General features: G+C 43.4%; 1 protein-coding gene across 1 annotated transcript in view; it reads right to left on the bottom strand.

The window, feature by feature from the left end:
- The window catches only part of smarcc1a (SWI/SNF related BAF chromatin remodeling complex subunit C1a), a 32404-nt gene that overhangs the window by 3828 nt on the left and 10901 nt on the right, over positions 1 to 17675 (bottom strand). Inside the window, exons 12-26 of the mRNA XM_071529496.1 lie at positions 17563 to 17622; positions 17357 to 17394; positions 15890 to 16011; positions 14523 to 14594; positions 13263 to 13376; positions 11761 to 11914; positions 11367 to 11477; positions 10871 to 10930; positions 9979 to 10237; positions 9146 to 9307; positions 7242 to 7297; positions 5536 to 5689; positions 4203 to 4381; positions 2896 to 3030; positions 297 to 630 (exon numbers count right to left, since the gene is read on the bottom strand). Of these exons, the coding sequence (XP_071385597.1) occupies positions 297 to 630; positions 2896 to 3030; positions 4203 to 4381; positions 5536 to 5689; positions 7242 to 7297; positions 9146 to 9307; positions 9979 to 10237; positions 10871 to 10930; positions 11367 to 11477; positions 11761 to 11914; positions 13263 to 13376; positions 14523 to 14594; positions 15890 to 16011; positions 17357 to 17394; positions 17563 to 17622 (2010 nt within the window). The remainder of the gene's footprint in view (positions 1 to 296; positions 631 to 2895; positions 3031 to 4202; positions 4382 to 5535; positions 5690 to 7241; positions 7298 to 9145; positions 9308 to 9978; positions 10238 to 10870; positions 10931 to 11366; positions 11478 to 11760; positions 11915 to 13262; positions 13377 to 14522; positions 14595 to 15889; positions 16012 to 17356; positions 17395 to 17562; positions 17623 to 17675) is intronic.

Consider the following 17675-nt stretch of genomic DNA (forward strand, 5'->3'; position numbering starts at 1 on the left):
ACTGATCAGCACACCTTCAAACTGCTAAAACTAATCAGTGTAACCTGGTGTGTTTTTGTGTCTTTGGTTGGAATGAAAACCAGCAGACTCCCAGCCCTCCATGGCACACGATCGAGATATATGAGACCACAGATTTAAAATGTCATTACATACAAACATAAGACTAACAGTCACCAATGAAAGGTGTCGATACAGAGTTTCTGGCAGGCAGCAGAAGACAAAATCATCATCACCGTCATCTCTATCTCTTCTTCACCTCTCCACCTATATTTATGAACATCTCCCATCTCTCTCACCTGTCTGTCCTGGGTGGTGAGGGCCCATGGGGTGGTGGCCCATCGGGGGGTAGCCGGGGTGCAAGGCGGCGCCGGGCGGGGGTCCTCCGTGGTGGGGCGGGGGCCCTCCGTGGTGCATGCCCGGGGGAGGGGGCCCGTGGTGGGGTCCGGGGCCGGCGGCCTGTCCCTGTCCCTGTCCTTGTCCCTGTCCCTGTCCCTGGGCCTGGGCGGCGGCGGCAGCAGCGGCGGCGGCTTGCTGCTCCATCTGCTGCCTCGCCTTCATCTCGGCGTACTTCAGCTGCTCCATGTGGAACGCCTGCCGCTCCGTCAGCAGCTGCTGCCTCTGTAGCTCCAACTGGACAGAGGGAGGGAGGGAGGGACAGACAGGAGTTATTCAAAAGGTGAAATGAAAGAAAACAGAAAAACTGGTAATCACCCATTAATGGCGGGTGAGGTCAGTTTTGTGAAACAGTGGTTCCTAAAGAGGGTCTTTAGCAAAATGAAAGTTTAATGTCACAAGAGCTGCAACGATTAATCGATTAGTTGTCAACTATTAAATTAATCGCCAACTATTTTGATAATCGATTAATCGGTTTGAGTAATTGTTTAAGAAAATTAAGTCAAAATTCTCTGATTCCAGCTTCTTAAATGTGAATATTTTCTGGTTTCTTTACTCCTCTATGACAGTAAACTGAATATCTTTGGGTTGTGGACAAAACAAGACATTTGAGGACGTCATCTTGGGCTTTGGGAAACACTGATTGATATTTTTCACCATTTTCTGACATTTTATAGACCAAACAACTAATCGATTAATCGAGAAAATAATCTTCAGATTAATCGACAATGAAAATAATCGTTAGTTGCAGCCCTAAATGTCACCATTTCCACTATTTCATCCTCTAAAAGTTAGTACAATAACAGAATGTAGAAGAATGACGACTTTGATCATAGGTTTCACTCCATTCACTGTTATCTCCTTCAATCATAAGACGGTAAGTATTTCTTCTCTATGTCAGCAGTAACAAGAAAATATGTGGGATAAAATCTTATCATATGGGAGTGGAGATGAATGTAGTAACAATATTAATATTTGGGTGGCCCGCTTAGGTTAATTAATAGTCATCAATGTTTTTGTTAGGTTCGTTTTGGGTGCTTTGATGCACCAAGGTGGCATTCAAACATGAGTGTGAGTTACTGTTGTTCATTCTTTTTTTCTTCCTCCTTGAACTTAACTCCCATTGGCCGTTGCCAGGGTCTCTTCCACTTCTCAGTACTGGACCGACCAAATCAACGCATTTGAAAAAATACTGTTTGGCTCCAATTGATCTCCAGCCCGTTAACACTAAAGGATAGTCCAGTGGGTCGTAGACTCAGCGTTAAAAATCGCCTGGTGTCACCTAGCCTTTTGTGTGTGTTTGTGTTTTAGAAACCCGGTGTAGCAGCAGAAGCTCGGTCTCTCTCTCTCCAGTCTTCAGGCGGCTTATGTAAACCAAGGCCCTTTTCATACACTATTTACAGCTGTGAAACTGGGCTACATTCCCGATGCCTCCACCTCAAACACAGTTTTACACTCTCATTGGCATCTCCAAGGGCTGACCAGGGGCAGGGTACACACACACACACACACACACACACACAGCGCTGAGGGCTATTCAGTTGCCCTGTGGAGGCAGGTTAACTGTTTCACTTCCCTGACAACACAACTGCTTTGCTCTGGAAACTGTTTTATTTGCGCTACAACTCTTAGCGCCCTAAAAAGAATTAATTCTGTGTCTCCTCGCCCAGAAGGTCTATGTCAAGTCTCTGTGGAAAAGACTTGGACCAGGCTGGGAAACTAACTTCCTTGTCCACCGGCCAACAGTGGCTGATGGATTCAAAACATTTATCAACCACTTATGTCAGTTTACCAACCGCAGAACTAGGACTGGGTGACACTGATCACTGGTTTTGGATGCCAATCCCAAAACACCATCATACTTCAGTTCAAAAATGGATTTGTATGATTAAAAAACTGCACTTTTTTGGTGTCTTTCTTTGTTGAATCAAAGCACCTTTCACAATGTGATGATGCAAATCATTCTCTGTAACATTAATACACCCCAACTTTCATTTCCAAAAAGTGTTTAATTCTAAAATGAGATATCCATCATTTTAAAAAATCTCTTATCTAGCCTCGCAAAATGACTGCCGCCATGCAAGAAAAACTTAATATAGAAGTTATTAACTATCATGACCACTTAACTAACAAATTCGTATCATCTGAGAGGATGAATTCATATGGGATTTTTAAATATTGAGCAAGACATCAGGTGACTTTCTCCCTCAAATGGATATTGATTACCCATAATCTAACAGAGAAATTGACTTCTCATTTTAAGAATCCAACTTTGTGAAGCTTCCTTATACCTTTTGATACCTTTAACAGTACCAAAAATTGGTATTGAATCAGTAAGGCATTGTTGTGATGCACAGCTCTACACAGTCTTTACCATACAATGTTAATATTTGGGCGGTCAGCCCGGTAAATGGTGTGCAGGGTCGATGCTGGCCATTTACATTCCCGAACCAGTCTGCGACTCCATTTCCCATGGTGCATGACTCTTTCCCTTTGACTTACGGCCTCTTTCTCGCGGTCCATGATGGTCTCCAGCTCCTCAAAGTGCCTCAGCTTGATCTCCAGCTTCTTCATCTGCGTCTCCACCAGCAGAGCCACCAGGGACTTGATCTTCCTTTCCTCCACCGCCGCCAAGTGCTGGGAGGACAGAGGGAGGGGAGAGAGAGACCGAGACAGACAGTCAACATTTGGAAAAAAGGAAAAATCCACCCTCGGACACTGTTAAACTGCAAGGTATTAGGGACACACCAATACCATTTTAGGTAGCATATAGGTATATGCATAACCTACAGTATTGGCTCTCTTGGAACACTTCACCAAGTACTTACATTTTAGCCAACCCTACAAGATATCATCAATTTCAGTGCATTCCAGGAGTTTTGTATAGTAGTGTTGTAATGTACTTTTTTGGTGCATGCACTTTCCCTCAACCTGCACTGTCTACTCCAACTTCAGTTAGTGATTTCTAACATTTCCCAGAACAACTTTCAGCAACCAGAGAACAGGCCCCGAGCGCCAACGATACCCGAGTGACAGATTTTCTAGCTGAGACAAAGTAAGAGTCATGCCCCTTACTCACAGGATTTCTTCTAAGTGCATTGCATTATGGTCTATTGAGGCTACTGAAACTGGTATCTCTGCCTCCTCTACAATGGATTTCTCCCTGTAGGATTGTTGAAAAAATATTCTGCTATCCAACTCCACTGTAGCTGTGATGGAAATATCTTGAAGTGATGTCACGTTGTCTATGTTTGACCAGTTATCCGTGGAAATCAGAAAAATACACCACCAAACAACAAAATGGGCCCAGAAATGCAACGTACATCACCAATAGCTGTGTTTTAACAGAGTTTAAGTGTGTTAGGGTGGTTTTTTACTTTAAGGAGTAGCTTTTTTTCTCAGCGAGTGGGCAGTCCACTCACATGCAGTATTTCTTTTCTATATTTAAACAGTCGTAAAGCAGAGAGGGAGACAGTATGGCAAGCTGGTGGGATTTGATCCTCGGCCAGGGGGGAATATGCATTTCCAGAGGTGGGCGACTATAAACTACTGAGTAGCTTTTAATCCAAAATTATTCAAGACTGTACTGAAGCTTTGTGCTCCTCTTTTGGTGGTAATCTACTGACACCAAATAGGATCAAATCTATGTATTACAGGAAAATTATTAAAACGACAACCGAGGTAATTAACTCAATATCTGGTGGGTTTAACAGGCATTAGGTTTGCTTTAGTGTGTTTTGGATCAAGCCACTACTGCAACATTCCCCCGCTCTGCCCCACCACCGGGCCAATCAGTACTGGAGCCTCACCTTGGCCTTGGTGGCAGCAGATGCCAGGGCGGCGGCGGCCGCGGTGGCGATGTTTCCCTCTCCGACGTCAAGCTCCAGCTTCTTCCTCTTGTCGTCTCCCTCCTCTGTAGCTCCCTTCTCCTCCTTCTCCTTCTCCTGCTCCGAGGACGACGTCTCCATGGCCTCCTCCTTGTCTTTATCTGACGGGGAGGGGGGGAAGAGGGGAATTTAACAACCATGGGGGGAAAATAGAGTGATGCCCCGAGCACGCAAATTACTTGCACACACTGGAAAGTTTACTTATCCACAGCAGAGAAGGAAAACACTCACATACTGCATGACAACTAACACAGGTACTGAAAATAAAGACTTCTGATCTGAAAAATGACTTTAACACTAGAGGACAACAGCAAAAAAAATGTGCACAGACTTCAATTTCTATCATTGTGAGTGTCATTTTTTCAGTCCCTGTGCTTATTGTCATCCAGTGTTTGAGTGTTTTCCTTAGTGGCTGAGCAATGACTCAACTAGGCCACTCTGTTCTATAGCTGAAGATTATTCTTCACAAAAACAAATACCACAATATGTGGTGAAATGTTATTGGGTCTACAGCTGTATAAAATCTGTGATCGCGTGTATTGGCACTAAAGTTTTGTACAATTCCCAAACTTTCAGACCTTTTCAGAACCTGCCTAAGAACCCTGGTTTAGTCTCACTGCCTGGGCTGAAGACTGTGAATTCAAGTGTTGTGATAAGTGACCAATAAAAATGGCTTTTAGTGGGACAGGGGTGCCTGATAAAAATAATCAAATCTGCATATAAAATAATAATAAATCCGCCATGGTAGGAAGTAGCACGATATGTTTGAAATATCATATAAAAATATCGTGAAATATCATATATCATGATAATCATATGTTTTTCTTTCAATATCGATGTATATCACAATACGGCTTACATATGCAAAATCAAATTGATGTTCATCACATTGAACCGCATGGTAATGTTAGGTGTGACGTCAAACCAAAGTCTGAACTCTTGGTGTATGTTTTATACCTCAATTTGTCAGAGTTTTTAAATACAATTGTCTTGTTCTCATCAATTTAAACATAATTGTGTATCACGATATCATAACATCACCATATCATCACGATATTATTCCACTGAAAGACGATACATGATAATATTGAATTATCATACAGCCCAAGGAGGAAGACAGCAACTCCCAAGAAAGGACTGCAACCACAATCTTCTTTTCTAATGCGTAGAGTTCACTTTCAGCTCTGACAAGGAGACCGTGTTGGCAGTCTGCTCTTGGGAGTTTCTGTGTGTGTGTGATGAACCCCGGTGTTACCTGCTGCGGCCGTCTTGGCCTCGCCTCCCTCGGCGTCTCCCTCCTCGCGCTCCGACGGCTCCGCTCCCTCCTTCTTCACCTTCTCCCCTCCCTCCGTCTTCTCGCTCTTCTCTGCAGACTCGCTGGGCTTCTCTGCCTCGTCTTTAGACTCCGCCTGAAGGACGAGGACACACACACCCCCAATGACAAGAGGCCCAAGTCAATACCAGGGGCAGTAAGAATGAGAGTTGTGTTTTAATGAACTATGAGTTGAAGAGAGTTAAGTCTAGCTTTGACAATTACAGTTTTGTTGTATTAAAATGGGCAAAATAGGGGTTGGAAAAAGAGGAAAATGAGAAATTAAGGTTTGCAGGCTCTATAAAAGAGAAAAAATAAGAAAATTAGGGTTGCAGGCTCTATAATACAGAACTAAGAAAAGACACAAAAGGGACTTTACACCAGAAGCATAACACATCTAAAACAGCTAAATGTGGCTGGCAAGTTTTGTTACAATTGATCATTGGTTACTCTACTTTAAAAATCTAGCTGGCCAATAAAAAAGCTGGTGAATGTTGTGATGCACTAGGCACTGTGGGCAATGGAAAAATATTTAGTTTCCTGTCCTGCTCCTGTTCCACGAGTCACTTTTTGGGGACAATCAGTGATTTGTAGGAACTGTGTGGAACTAGCTAATGGACGCTAATGAAGAAGCAATCAGCCAGCACACCGGCCCAGTGGAGCGTGGTCAACGTTAATGATAGCCAACGTGTTACATTCGCCCCCCAGGCTTTCCCAAAACATGGGACATGGACGGACCAAATGTGGATGAGTGGAAAAATAAACTTGGAACAGAGAGAGGAAGAGAGAGGGGGAGGGAAGGAGGGAGGAGGAGAAACACAGCAGGAGTGAACACCGAAAGGATGAATGGTGGAATAAAAAAAAAAAGAGAGCTCCTATACTGTTTTGGTCACATTTTTGTCAGTATCAAAATATGTGAAATAATAGTGGGTCATGCGCATCTGGAGTGAACAACAATCATTTTCCCTCGTACAGTTTCACTCTGTTAGAAAATTATTTTCCTGGACATAATTGGACAAACTGGTTGATATATTCAAGCTCAACACTTTTATCGTTTCCACACACACATGCAGTCGTTTCAACTCCGAGACAAAGCTATAGTGACACAGCCATCCACAATATAGGACTGATGCTTAATATATTTAAATGCATTTTCTAACTGTTGATCCATCTGGAGAGCTCAGTTTTTTTCCCCCTCATTTCTGGTAGGATGCACAATTATGGCAAAAATGATAACTGTGATTATTTTGCTACATATTATCATCACAATGACTAATAACGATTATTAGTCTTGATGATTTCAGGGAAAAGGTCTGAGCTATTTTCAGCTACGGTGGAAGTTGTCAATGAAATTAAATTCTTCAATTCGTGCTGTTATGTCAAAATTAAATTCTTAATTAATGGAAAATTGTGCTATCTGATTATACATGATTAAGTGGCAATCATTTCTGTTGAAGAGGGGCATCTGACTTTCTGATGTTCAAGGAGTTATCAAAAGTCTCAGACAGACATTTCATTTCATTTCCTTCCTTTCCATGTCTCCTTTTTTCACAAATGTAAATGAAGGTAAAATCATCAGGGTGTGTGAGATCCCTGAAGAGCAGCACACATATGACCTTTGACCTTTCCTTTTCGGGTGGGGGCCTTACCTTATCGCCCTGCTGGGAGTCGGAGTCTGTGTCCATCTTCTCTGGCTCTGTGGTTTCTGCGAGTGACAGACAGGGTGACATCAGAGACATCAGAAACTGTCAGACTGAAACACTGATTACAGTGTTACAACCTCAGTTGTCATTGCAACTTTTAATTCACTGATGAAATGTTTCCGTTGCAGAAAAAATCCCCCCACCAGCAAAAATCGAGGCAAGACAACGTTTGGTTTAGCGCATGCATGCATGCATGCATAATCGACACACAAGCGGAATAAATCCAATACATTCAACACTTGCAAAGCTGCATGAGGCAGCAGTGACAGATTCTCCCATTTGAAATGAATTATATTTATGGATTCTCAGAAGTAAACACCATCAAAATGAGTGTTTGAGGGAGGGAAGTCAGGTAAAAAAGCTTTTTAAGTGAATAGCCCCACAGGGAGGGGTGTTAAGTGTGTGTGTGTTGAGTGTGTGTGTGTGTGTGTGTGTGCACGCGCTCACAAATGTGCACGTGACCGGGTGAATACATGTGTACGCTGAGTGTTAAAGCATGTCATGGGTGCAGTTGTGCGTGTGCTGAGTGTTTGAATATTGATTGCAGGATGTGTGTTGGCCGAGTGCTTCAGGGCGGGCGCTGAATGCATTTAAGCTTATTGATCGTGACTGTGGCTCTAGAACGCATTAATTCAGGTATAATAGATGTTTGTAGGAGTGAAGTGTGTGTGTGTGTGTGTGTGTGTGGGAGTGAGAGAGTGAGCAACAGTGAAAGAGAAGGTGAGACAAACAGCAAAAGAGAGAACAGAGCAAAATAGAGAGAGAGAGAGCGGCAGGGTAGTGTGCGATGACCCAGTTTTGAGCCCCTCCCCTCCTCCCCCTCCCTTGCCCCATCTGCCACCGCTGTTTTAATCCACTGGTTACCACGGTAGCGCACGCACACACACACACACCAACAATGTTGTATCGCCCGCCCGCCGGCCAAACCAAGAGGTGTATAGCCTTTAAATGCCAAGATGGGGCGCAATCATCTCTTGGCTTGATATTCAGGTGAGAACAGGCAGTCATCTTTATTCATGTTCAGAAGAAATCAACATAAAGATGAGAAATACGCCTCGCCCTGCCTGTTGGCTAGAAGACTATACTGCTGCCATCTGCTGCCCCCCAGTGGCTGCACACACAGTAACACACACACGTGAGTGGGTCAGAGCAAATTTTTACAGGTTTACAGGTTGTGGAGTGCATACCCCACTTTTGAATCCAATTAGGGCTGCAACTAACAATTATTTTCATTGTCGATTAATCTGTCGATTATTTTCTCGATTAATCGATTAGTTGTTTGGTCTATAAAATGTCAGAAAATGGTGAAAAACGTTGATCAGTGTTTCCCAAAGCCCAAGATGACGTCCTCAAATGTCTTGTTTTGTCCACAACCCAAAGATATTCAGTTTACTGTCATAGAGGAGTAAAGAAACCAGAAAATGTTCACATTTAAGAAGCTGGAATCAGAGAATTTTGAGTTATTTTTCTTTTAAAAAATTACTCAAACTGATTATCAAAATAGTTGGCGATTAATTTAATAGTTGACAACTAATCGATTAATCGATTAATCATTGCAGCTCTAAATCCAACTACCTGTCAAATAAAAGTGAGTCTGATTCAGAGTTGGTTATATAACATTTATATCACATTAGATAATTTTTTTAAAACCTTTATTTATCCAGGAAAAGTTAACTGAGCACACTTTTTTCCCCCAGCAAAGCCCTGTTTCACATTCACACAGTTACAGCCTTTCAAACCTGTGGTACTCCGCAGAGTACTAATCTGAGGATTTGAACCGGCGACCTTCCAGTCTCAAGCCCACTTCTCAAACGTCTATACTCCACCACCTGTTTTCACACATTACTCACCGGTCTTTTCGGGCTCCTCGGGGGCGGTCCCGGCGATGCCGCTGCTCTCCAGGCCGAAGGCGGGGTCCACCTTGCCGGTGCTCCTGGCCGCCTCCTGCACCTTCTTCACGTGCGCCTCCACCAGCTCTGCCGGCACCTCCTCACGCACACGGGAGAACTCCTCTGCAGGTGGGGACAGTGCGCTCTACTTTTACAATTTTGACATTGAGCTGTCATGCTTAACCAGAGTGACTTACAATGAGTGAGCAAGTAGGAGTTTTTACAATTAATTGTAGAATATTGGCATGTCAGCAATACTGAAATGTTTAATTTAGAGCTATCCCTAACTCAGTGTAGTTGAAAATAGTCAAGATGTTGATATGTCAAAAGTGCAATAAAATCATTTTGTTCCTCAAATTGTCAAGATTACGTATGTGATCACAATATCTATCAAAATAATTGTGATTATCATTGTAGCGCTAATCGTGCGGCCCTACCTAGCTGTTGCAGGGATTGAACCTGTGACTTTACATTTTCTTTCCTACATTTACAGGAGGATTTGTAACTACTAAGTCACAATGGCATCATACAGTAACACACACACTGGTGTATGTTGTTACACATTTTAGCGAGGACCAAGTGTGGTCCTAATGTTTATCATGAATACATTGATATTATCATGAAATGTCATCATAAAATACCTCATAAAAAAAACAGTACTGCAACCTGTACTAGAACCAAACCTAGCACCAAACAAAACAATGATGAACATGTAACCAAAAGTAAAAATGACCCCAAAGCCACTCTATAATTTCAAGAGAAAACACAGTCTCAGTCTCCCCCTCTGTCCTCACCCAGGGCCGCCTTGGCAGCGGCAGACGCCACTCTGGGGTCGACCACGGAGGCCAGGAAGGCCACGGTGCTCATGACGGGGTTGCCGGACTGGCTGAAGGGTACGGGCTGGTAGGCCAGCGGGCCCAGGGTGGCCTCGGTGCTCTCCAGGTAGGGATCCTCGATGGGCAGCCGCAGGAAGTGCAGGATGCACTCGTCTTGGGTCCGCGAGCCCACGTGCTCCGACACCTTGTTCCAGTCGTCTTTGTACATCTCCAGGGCCTGGTGGGGGGAGAGATGACATAAGTCTCACCTAATGTGCTTAACATTACCAGGACCGGAAACATTTGGGAATCGAACCCCTAACCCGTCAGTGTGAGCACCATTCATGGAGGAGTACAGGAACACAGCAGAGATGGAGGGGTGGAGGGACAGAGGTAGAGATGAAAGAGGTATGGGATGGGAAAAATGGAGGAATGAGGGGAGAGAGGGAGAGATGAAGGGATGAAGGGGAGGAAGAGATTTGAGCTGGGACAGAGGGAAGAAGGAGCGATTGGAAGGAGGCAGGCTAAAGAGGAAGGATGGGAAGAGATGGTAGTGAGGAAGAGAGAGATGGAAGAAAGGTTGGAGGGAGGGACGAGGGGAGAAGGAAAAGATGGGAGGATGGGTGGAGGAAAGAAGGAAGAGATAGATGATAGAGGGAGGAAAGGAAAGACATGGGGGACAGACAGAGGGACGGCGGGAGAGATGGAGGGGATGAAACGATGTGGCAACCATCTTGTATTGCCACCAGTATTTATGACCGCTGGATGAAGGAACAGACTTGAGTTTCTTCGCTCCATAAACCAAGCAAAACCACAATCCACAGCAGTCGTATTAAAAGGCTCCTGCTGTCCCGCGGCCGGTGGGACTCACCTCCAGCAGCAGCAGAGTCTCCTGCTCGGTCCATTCCCTAGTGGAGGTCGCCCCTTTAGCCTGTAGGGAACCAAAAACAGTCTAGTTTATGACAAGTCTATTTGTAGCTGGGGGACAATGTTTGTTCAGTAATCTATCACAGTATTCTCCCACCCCCAAAACAAAGTGCTGCCTTCTCACAACCTCTGTGTTGCAGGCATAAATGCACAAAATGTTGAACTTTGACACCAAATTATGATTTTTATTTTCCCTTTTTAGACTATTTTTCTTGAGTAATTACTGTAAGCAGCACAGAGGCTGCACGTATTCACTATTTCACAAGAATAAGCCATAATACATTTTTATTGGAGATCTTTTTCTTTTTACATTTACTATTCTGGCAACGCTCAAAAATCATCTTGTTTTGTGAACAACGGGTTGAGAACCACTGGTCAGAAAAACAAAAACTGAAACGGGGAAAATGTATGAAGGAAGACTGGGTGAGCTGTGTGCTGACCTTGGGGTTTTTCTTGTTGTAGAGGTCGGTGCGCAGGCCGAAGTTCTGCAGGTCGGTGGGCTTTTCTTTGCCTTTCTCTGGGAAGTTGAGCATCTGCTGAGGAGGGGGGATCTGGAGGGATGAAACACATGACATCAATCAACAACTCTTAATGGCTTTTATTTAGTATTGCTTTAATATCTGTAAAGCACTTTGTATCGGTTTTACGAATGAAGGTTATTATGAAAATACTACATGGGCATTTGCTGGGCTGGGGGGAATCTAGAGAGAAGTAGCACATTACATTATTGTACAATCATGATTTTCTCTCTCTCATTTCCCTTTGTCTTTTGTGTCTCCCTCTTTCTCTCTCTCTCCCTCCATCTCTCTCCCTGGTGATCTTATCTGTCTTTACCTGTGCAGGTCGGTGGTGTAGTGGCATGAGGCCGGAGGGCGTGTCGGCCAGCACGTTGAAGTGGGGGGTGGGTGGGGGGCCCATGGGTAACGGGCGACTCTCTGAGTCAACCTGGTAGTTCACCAAACCCCACTGCTCCAGGAATGCATGAACCCTAGAGACAGAGAGAGAGAGAAAGAGACACAGAGTGAGAGAGAGAGAGGTAAAGAGTAAGAAAAAGAAAAAGAGGGAGACAGAGACAAGACAACTTCCGTGAACTCTCATGCCAATAAAGCACATTGAATTGACAAGACAATTAGGAACATGGCAACAATAAACGTGTTATCCCCCAAGCAGGATGCCGTCCTCCTCTGGGCCAATCAGCAACCAATATGTCACTTAGTTTTGACTTTTACTTGTAGCGCCCTCCTTGGGACAAACAGTGTAATTTTAAAAATGCCACAACGCAGCGGTGTGATGCATAATTTCCTGAAGTTTTGTCAAAATCCGATCAGCGGTGTCTGAGATATTGTGTGTGACAGATTAACGGATGGACGAAACAATCCATAATCCTGACATATTTCTACCTTAATTTCATTTAACCAGGTAGTTCCACTGAGATTGAGAAATCTTTTTTTACAAGACAAACCTGGCCAAGAAAGCAAAACAAACCTTCAAGTTGCATTCAACAACATACAAAAATGTCAATTAGCAAAAATAAAACCAAAATCAAATAAGCAGCAGTTTGGTGAAAAGTGCTACTTCAGCAGTTAAAAGGTGGTAGTTACACAAATCTACATAATGACATCAGTATAAATGTAAATGCATAGGTTTGTCTCAGCTGTTGATCTGTCAAGATGTGATTAATATACAAAGCAAAAAGTGCTTGAACCCGCATTTCATCAAGAAAGAGTCTAGTTGCATCACATTCAGAGAGGAATGGATGATATGAAGCAATGTGATCAGAAACACAGAGCAGGAAAAATGCAAGAAAACGGTAATCTATTGGAAATGCACAAAAAAATAAATAAATAAATAAATAAATCATATTCCTGTAGGGCTGAACAATTATGGCAAAAATTATAATCTAAACTAATTTGCCAAATTTTGTGGTCACAATTTGCATCCATGTTTCTTACCTTGTTTTTATATTCTGGGGTGAGATGTTTAAATAAGCTCTTCGGTAAGTTATTTTCTTCTCTTTTTTTTTAACCAGCATTTTTATGATTTGTTTTTATCATTTGTGTATAAACCACCAACCACCAATAAAAATCAAAAACCTGTCATTCATGTAATACTCCAGCCAATCTGAGCTAGCCGATGGAGTTTCAGTAGTAGGCGGGACATATAGCAACACTAGAATGTGATTGGCTGGGTGATTGGATGACACTGTCTTCCAGTGACTAGTTCATCAAGTTGGTGATGGCACGTATGCATTGTGAGGTCCTTTGGATAACAGCACCCACTAAATGGCATGTTATGCAATGTGACCGGTTGAACTCTGACCCCGCCCCCCAGCTCACCTCATGACGGCGCAGACATCCCCGGTCAGGTTCCTGCGGCAGGAGGTGGAGGTGAGGTACTCCTGGGGGTTTAGCCGATACGTGTCGATCATGAAGTTACGGTAGGCCAGGTATCTGACGGAGAGTCGGGAAGAAGCACCAGAAGGTTAGCAGGGCAGGAAACTAACTTTTAGCCTGATGGGTACTGCACCGTATACAGTAACCTGCCTGGTGGCTGACAGAATGAAGAAATGTCATCATTATCAGAATCTGAATTATTAAATTCACCAAGTACAATGATTTATACTTGTTTTTTCTTTCTATTACCTCTTCTCTTTATTATCGTCTGTATTTATTTTTCCCTGGTACTGTTCTGCCAGTTGCTGCTGTGGCACCCGAATTTCCCCAAGGGGATTAATAAAGTGATATCTTATCTTATTGTTGCAGGCATGTCGACAATTAACTAACAGTTACTTTACATACTGGCACACTGTACAGATTAATCAGCAGCTCACATTCAGTGAAAAGGGGCAGTGTTAAGACATACACTCACCGAGCACTTTATTAGGAAGGCCTTACTAATACTGGGTAGATATCAACTTTTAGCTCAATGTAAACCGGCTACCAAAGTGACATCCGCCTCTAAGGTTCGATGTGTTGTGCATTCTGAGACGCTTTTCTGCTCACCACAGTAGTAAAGAGGTTATCTGAGTTACTGTAGCCTTTCTGTCAGCTCCAACCAGTCTGGCCGTTCTCCTCTGACCTCTCTCATCAGCAGAACTGCCACTCACTGGATGTTTTTTGTTTTTCGCACCATTCTGTGTAAACTCCAGAGACTGCTGTGCGTGAAAATCCCAGGAGATCAGCAGGTTCAGAAATACTCAAACCAGCCCGTCTGGCACCAACAGCCACGCCACGGTCAAAGTCGCTGAGATCACATTTTTTCCCCGTTCTGATGTTTGATGTGAACATGAACTGAAGCTGCTGACCTGTATCTGCATGATCTTATGCATTGCACTGCTGCCACATGATTGTCTGATTGGATAATTGCATGAATATGAATGGTGTACAGGTGTTCCTAATAAAGTGCATGTACAATACATATCAAATCAACATTATATACAGAGTTTCAGCTGTAGAAAGAGATGGTGAGTGTCCGGCTGGCCAATGGATCAGTGAATCATGGGACAGATGGGAGTTGGATGACAAGAGAGCAATAGATACTCGTCCAGTGTAATATGTAGGCATGCATGGACAGTTTGTGTGCGTGTGTAGACTCACATCTCTGGAGATTTGGACTTGTTCTTTCCGTTGAAGAACTCGGGCAGGGCTCGTCTCTCAATCTCATGGATACTAGGAAATTAGCAAATACAAATCATCATAATCAAAGCAGTAAATTACCAGCAACCACTTCAAATACTGGAAAATGGTGACTGTGGCTCTTTCGTTTATCTACTCTACCAGCCTCTTTGGCAAGTCATCAGACATTGTTCAAAGGTACAATGGAATCTAAAAGTCAGGCTTGACTGGCAAAGTAGCTCAAGCTTAATCTTCCAAATCTGCCATTGTGGCCAGTGGATGGAAAACCTATTTTCCTGCTCTGATAATTATATTACCTGGATTTGTACACCACCTTTCACATCACAAGTGTATCTCATCTCATCTAAAATAACTAGATGAAATAAAAAAATAAAAAACTCCTCAGCTCTTATTTCCTTTCCTTGCATTTGTCGACCACAAACGATGATCATTCTACGGTCACAGGAATATTTTGTTGCATCTATTGCAGGGAACTGTAGCTCTGACCCTGGTACTCCTGAAGTTTAATGCTTAAAATTTAAAGCGCAACTTAAAATAGAAAATAGATAGATCCTCCCGCTCCACACATGCAGGTCAGTTCTAGGACGCTCCAGTGTTTTTTAATCTTCATTTACTCAAGAAGGTCACTTGAGACGCTCATTGTCTGTCCGCTGTCTGTATGAGTGTGTATGTGGCTGAATCTATCCGCTTCGAGTGTGTGGGTTATGCTTAGTACGGCTGTGTGTGTGTGTGTGTGTGTGTGTTGCTGTCTCTTCCAGACACGTTGCACACAGTGATTTCATGTGGAAGAGATTTTACCTGGCAGCGGACGCCAGCGTTGGCCTAGCTGGCCGAAGTCCCATCTTTCTGCCTCATCATGTTTCTTTGTGTCCTATTTGTTTTCTTATCTCATTGTCTATGTTATTGTCTATATTATTATTTTGTCCTGGGACCTATCATACGCTCAGCCGACCTGTCCCTCTTTGCCGTCCAAGGGTTCTTCCATTTTGTCCTAGTAAGGTTTTCTTGGGAGTTTTTCCTCGTCTTCACTGAGGAAAGGCTCGGCTCTGGTAGGTTAGGTAGGCTTGTTATGTCTTTCCAACTACTATTTTGTGTCTTGTGCTTTGTTTCTTTGCATTTTGTTTTGCTGCATACTGTAGTGTATCAGTTTGCTTTGTGATTGATTGTTGATCAGTTAGATCTAGGTAGGCTCGCTCTCTGTAACGTCCTTTGAGACAGACTCTGTGATGGCCGGCTACATAAATAAACTTGACTTGAAAATAAACTTGACTGAGCAGATATGGGGTTTTTTTTAGCAACAGTCTGCTTCACATTCGTACAGCTCTTACCAGTTGTAGTCGAACCAGGCGGCGTAGCTGGGGATGATGATGTGGTGGGTCTGCTCTGTCACATTGTCCTCACCAGAGTCTATCAGCCGGTTGACTTCAGCCTTGCCCTGTTCCTCCTCGTCCTGCAGAGAGAGACAACAGGTCGGAGAGGCTGACTTGACTGTATGCACAGTTCTGTGTGCTCTGGTATGCATGAATTAAGAAATGAAAGGGCCCAATTTCCCAATAGCTGCTCAGCACTAAGAATGTCTTTGCCTGGTATGACGCTAAGATCATCTTGCAGATATTTCACTTTGGAAAAATTATTTTCACTTTTTAGCACGCATGCTTGACTAGGAGCTCAGGAGCATTCACCTCCAACACTAGCTGCCCTGCTGTCACTTCTTGCTAAATGGCTAAAGCCGCTAAAGTCAACAAACACAGATCCTGTAGAGACCCACGGCACGTATCCAATTAATTAGATTAAATTACCTAATCCCACTTACGTTACTTAAATACCAAAAGGTAACATTGAGGCACCTATCGTTAAAGTCTGTAGGGCAGCGAAGACAAGTTACTGTCTGCAAATCCCCGTTACTGACTGTGGAATGTTAAGTTTCACTTTTGTTTTCATACCGGGAGAATCTGTGGATTGAGTTCAATGCTGCTGGTCCGCTGTCTGTACATTACAGACAGGATGCGATGCGCACATCAGGCACATTAGAGATCAATTCAGATCCATTTATATACAGCGACCAACTTTTGATTTTTGTGCCTCAGCTGCGCCGTGGGGAAAAAAGGCAAAATTTCCTCTTGAAAACGGCAATCAAGGACAGAGGTTCCCAAACGTTTTCATGTGAAGGCAGCAGACACAGACCGAATTTAATACGATTCTGCCCGAGAGAAATTAATTCCTCATCCTGCGGGGACCCCCTGGAAGCCCTTAAGGACCTGTGGGGGCCCCCGGGCTGCGTTTTGGGAACCACTGATCTAGGATAAAGAATGACATTAACTAAACCCGTCTTTTCCTAATTTGTTGATGTGTTAGAAACACACTTTTTACAATAGGGTTTCAAACCGATTAAAGAAGCAGTGTTGACTACAGGCGCCCAGAATGGCTAATTTTGTTTGTTGTACACCAAGGAACTCATATAAAGCAAAGGGCGCTGAAGAAAAACAACTGTTCTGCAAATGTGAACCACTGATTTGAGACTAATTTCTGTAGTCAAGTCAAGGGGAGCTGATGTTAAATTTTTGCATTAGCAATAGAGGTATAATGACATTGTAGTTTGCTTGTAGTACAAGACTCAAGTGTGTTTAGGTTTAGCCTATGTGTTTGTATCTATCCGTCCGTGTGTGTGTGTGTGGGTCTCTCTCTCTTACACACACACACACACACACACACACACACGCACACACACGCACACACACGCACGCACACAGTGTACAGTTTCAAGAGGAGTGAGAGTTGGCCATCTATCATCTTACCTTGCCACCAGACAGCACAGAGTCATCCTCCATGTCATCTGGTAGAAATAAAACAAATGTCAGTTGAGATATACTATATTGTGACATGGCTTATATTCAAAAGCTATTTGGATCCTGATCAAAATTGGAGCATTTCTGATTGGCGGATTAACGTAATAAACACACAACTAAACAGATGAAGTCTAAATTCAGTCACAGGCACATACCCAAGTCAGCCACATTCCCTCCTTTTACCGGGGTATTCTCGCTGTCTTTCTTTGAATTCGCTGTGTATGGAAAAAAAGAAAAGAAAATGGTGATGAAGAGTGCAGTACTGAGA

The sequence above is a fragment of the Centroberyx affinis genome, unplaced genomic scaffold, assembly GCF_046629955.1.
Source record: "Centroberyx affinis isolate AG114_WGS23_722 - 3 ecotype Tasmania unplaced genomic scaffold, CSIRO-AGI_Caff_v1 ptg001796l_1, whole genome shotgun sequence".
NCBI lineage: Eukaryota > Metazoa > Chordata > Actinopteri > Beryciformes > Berycidae > Centroberyx > Centroberyx affinis.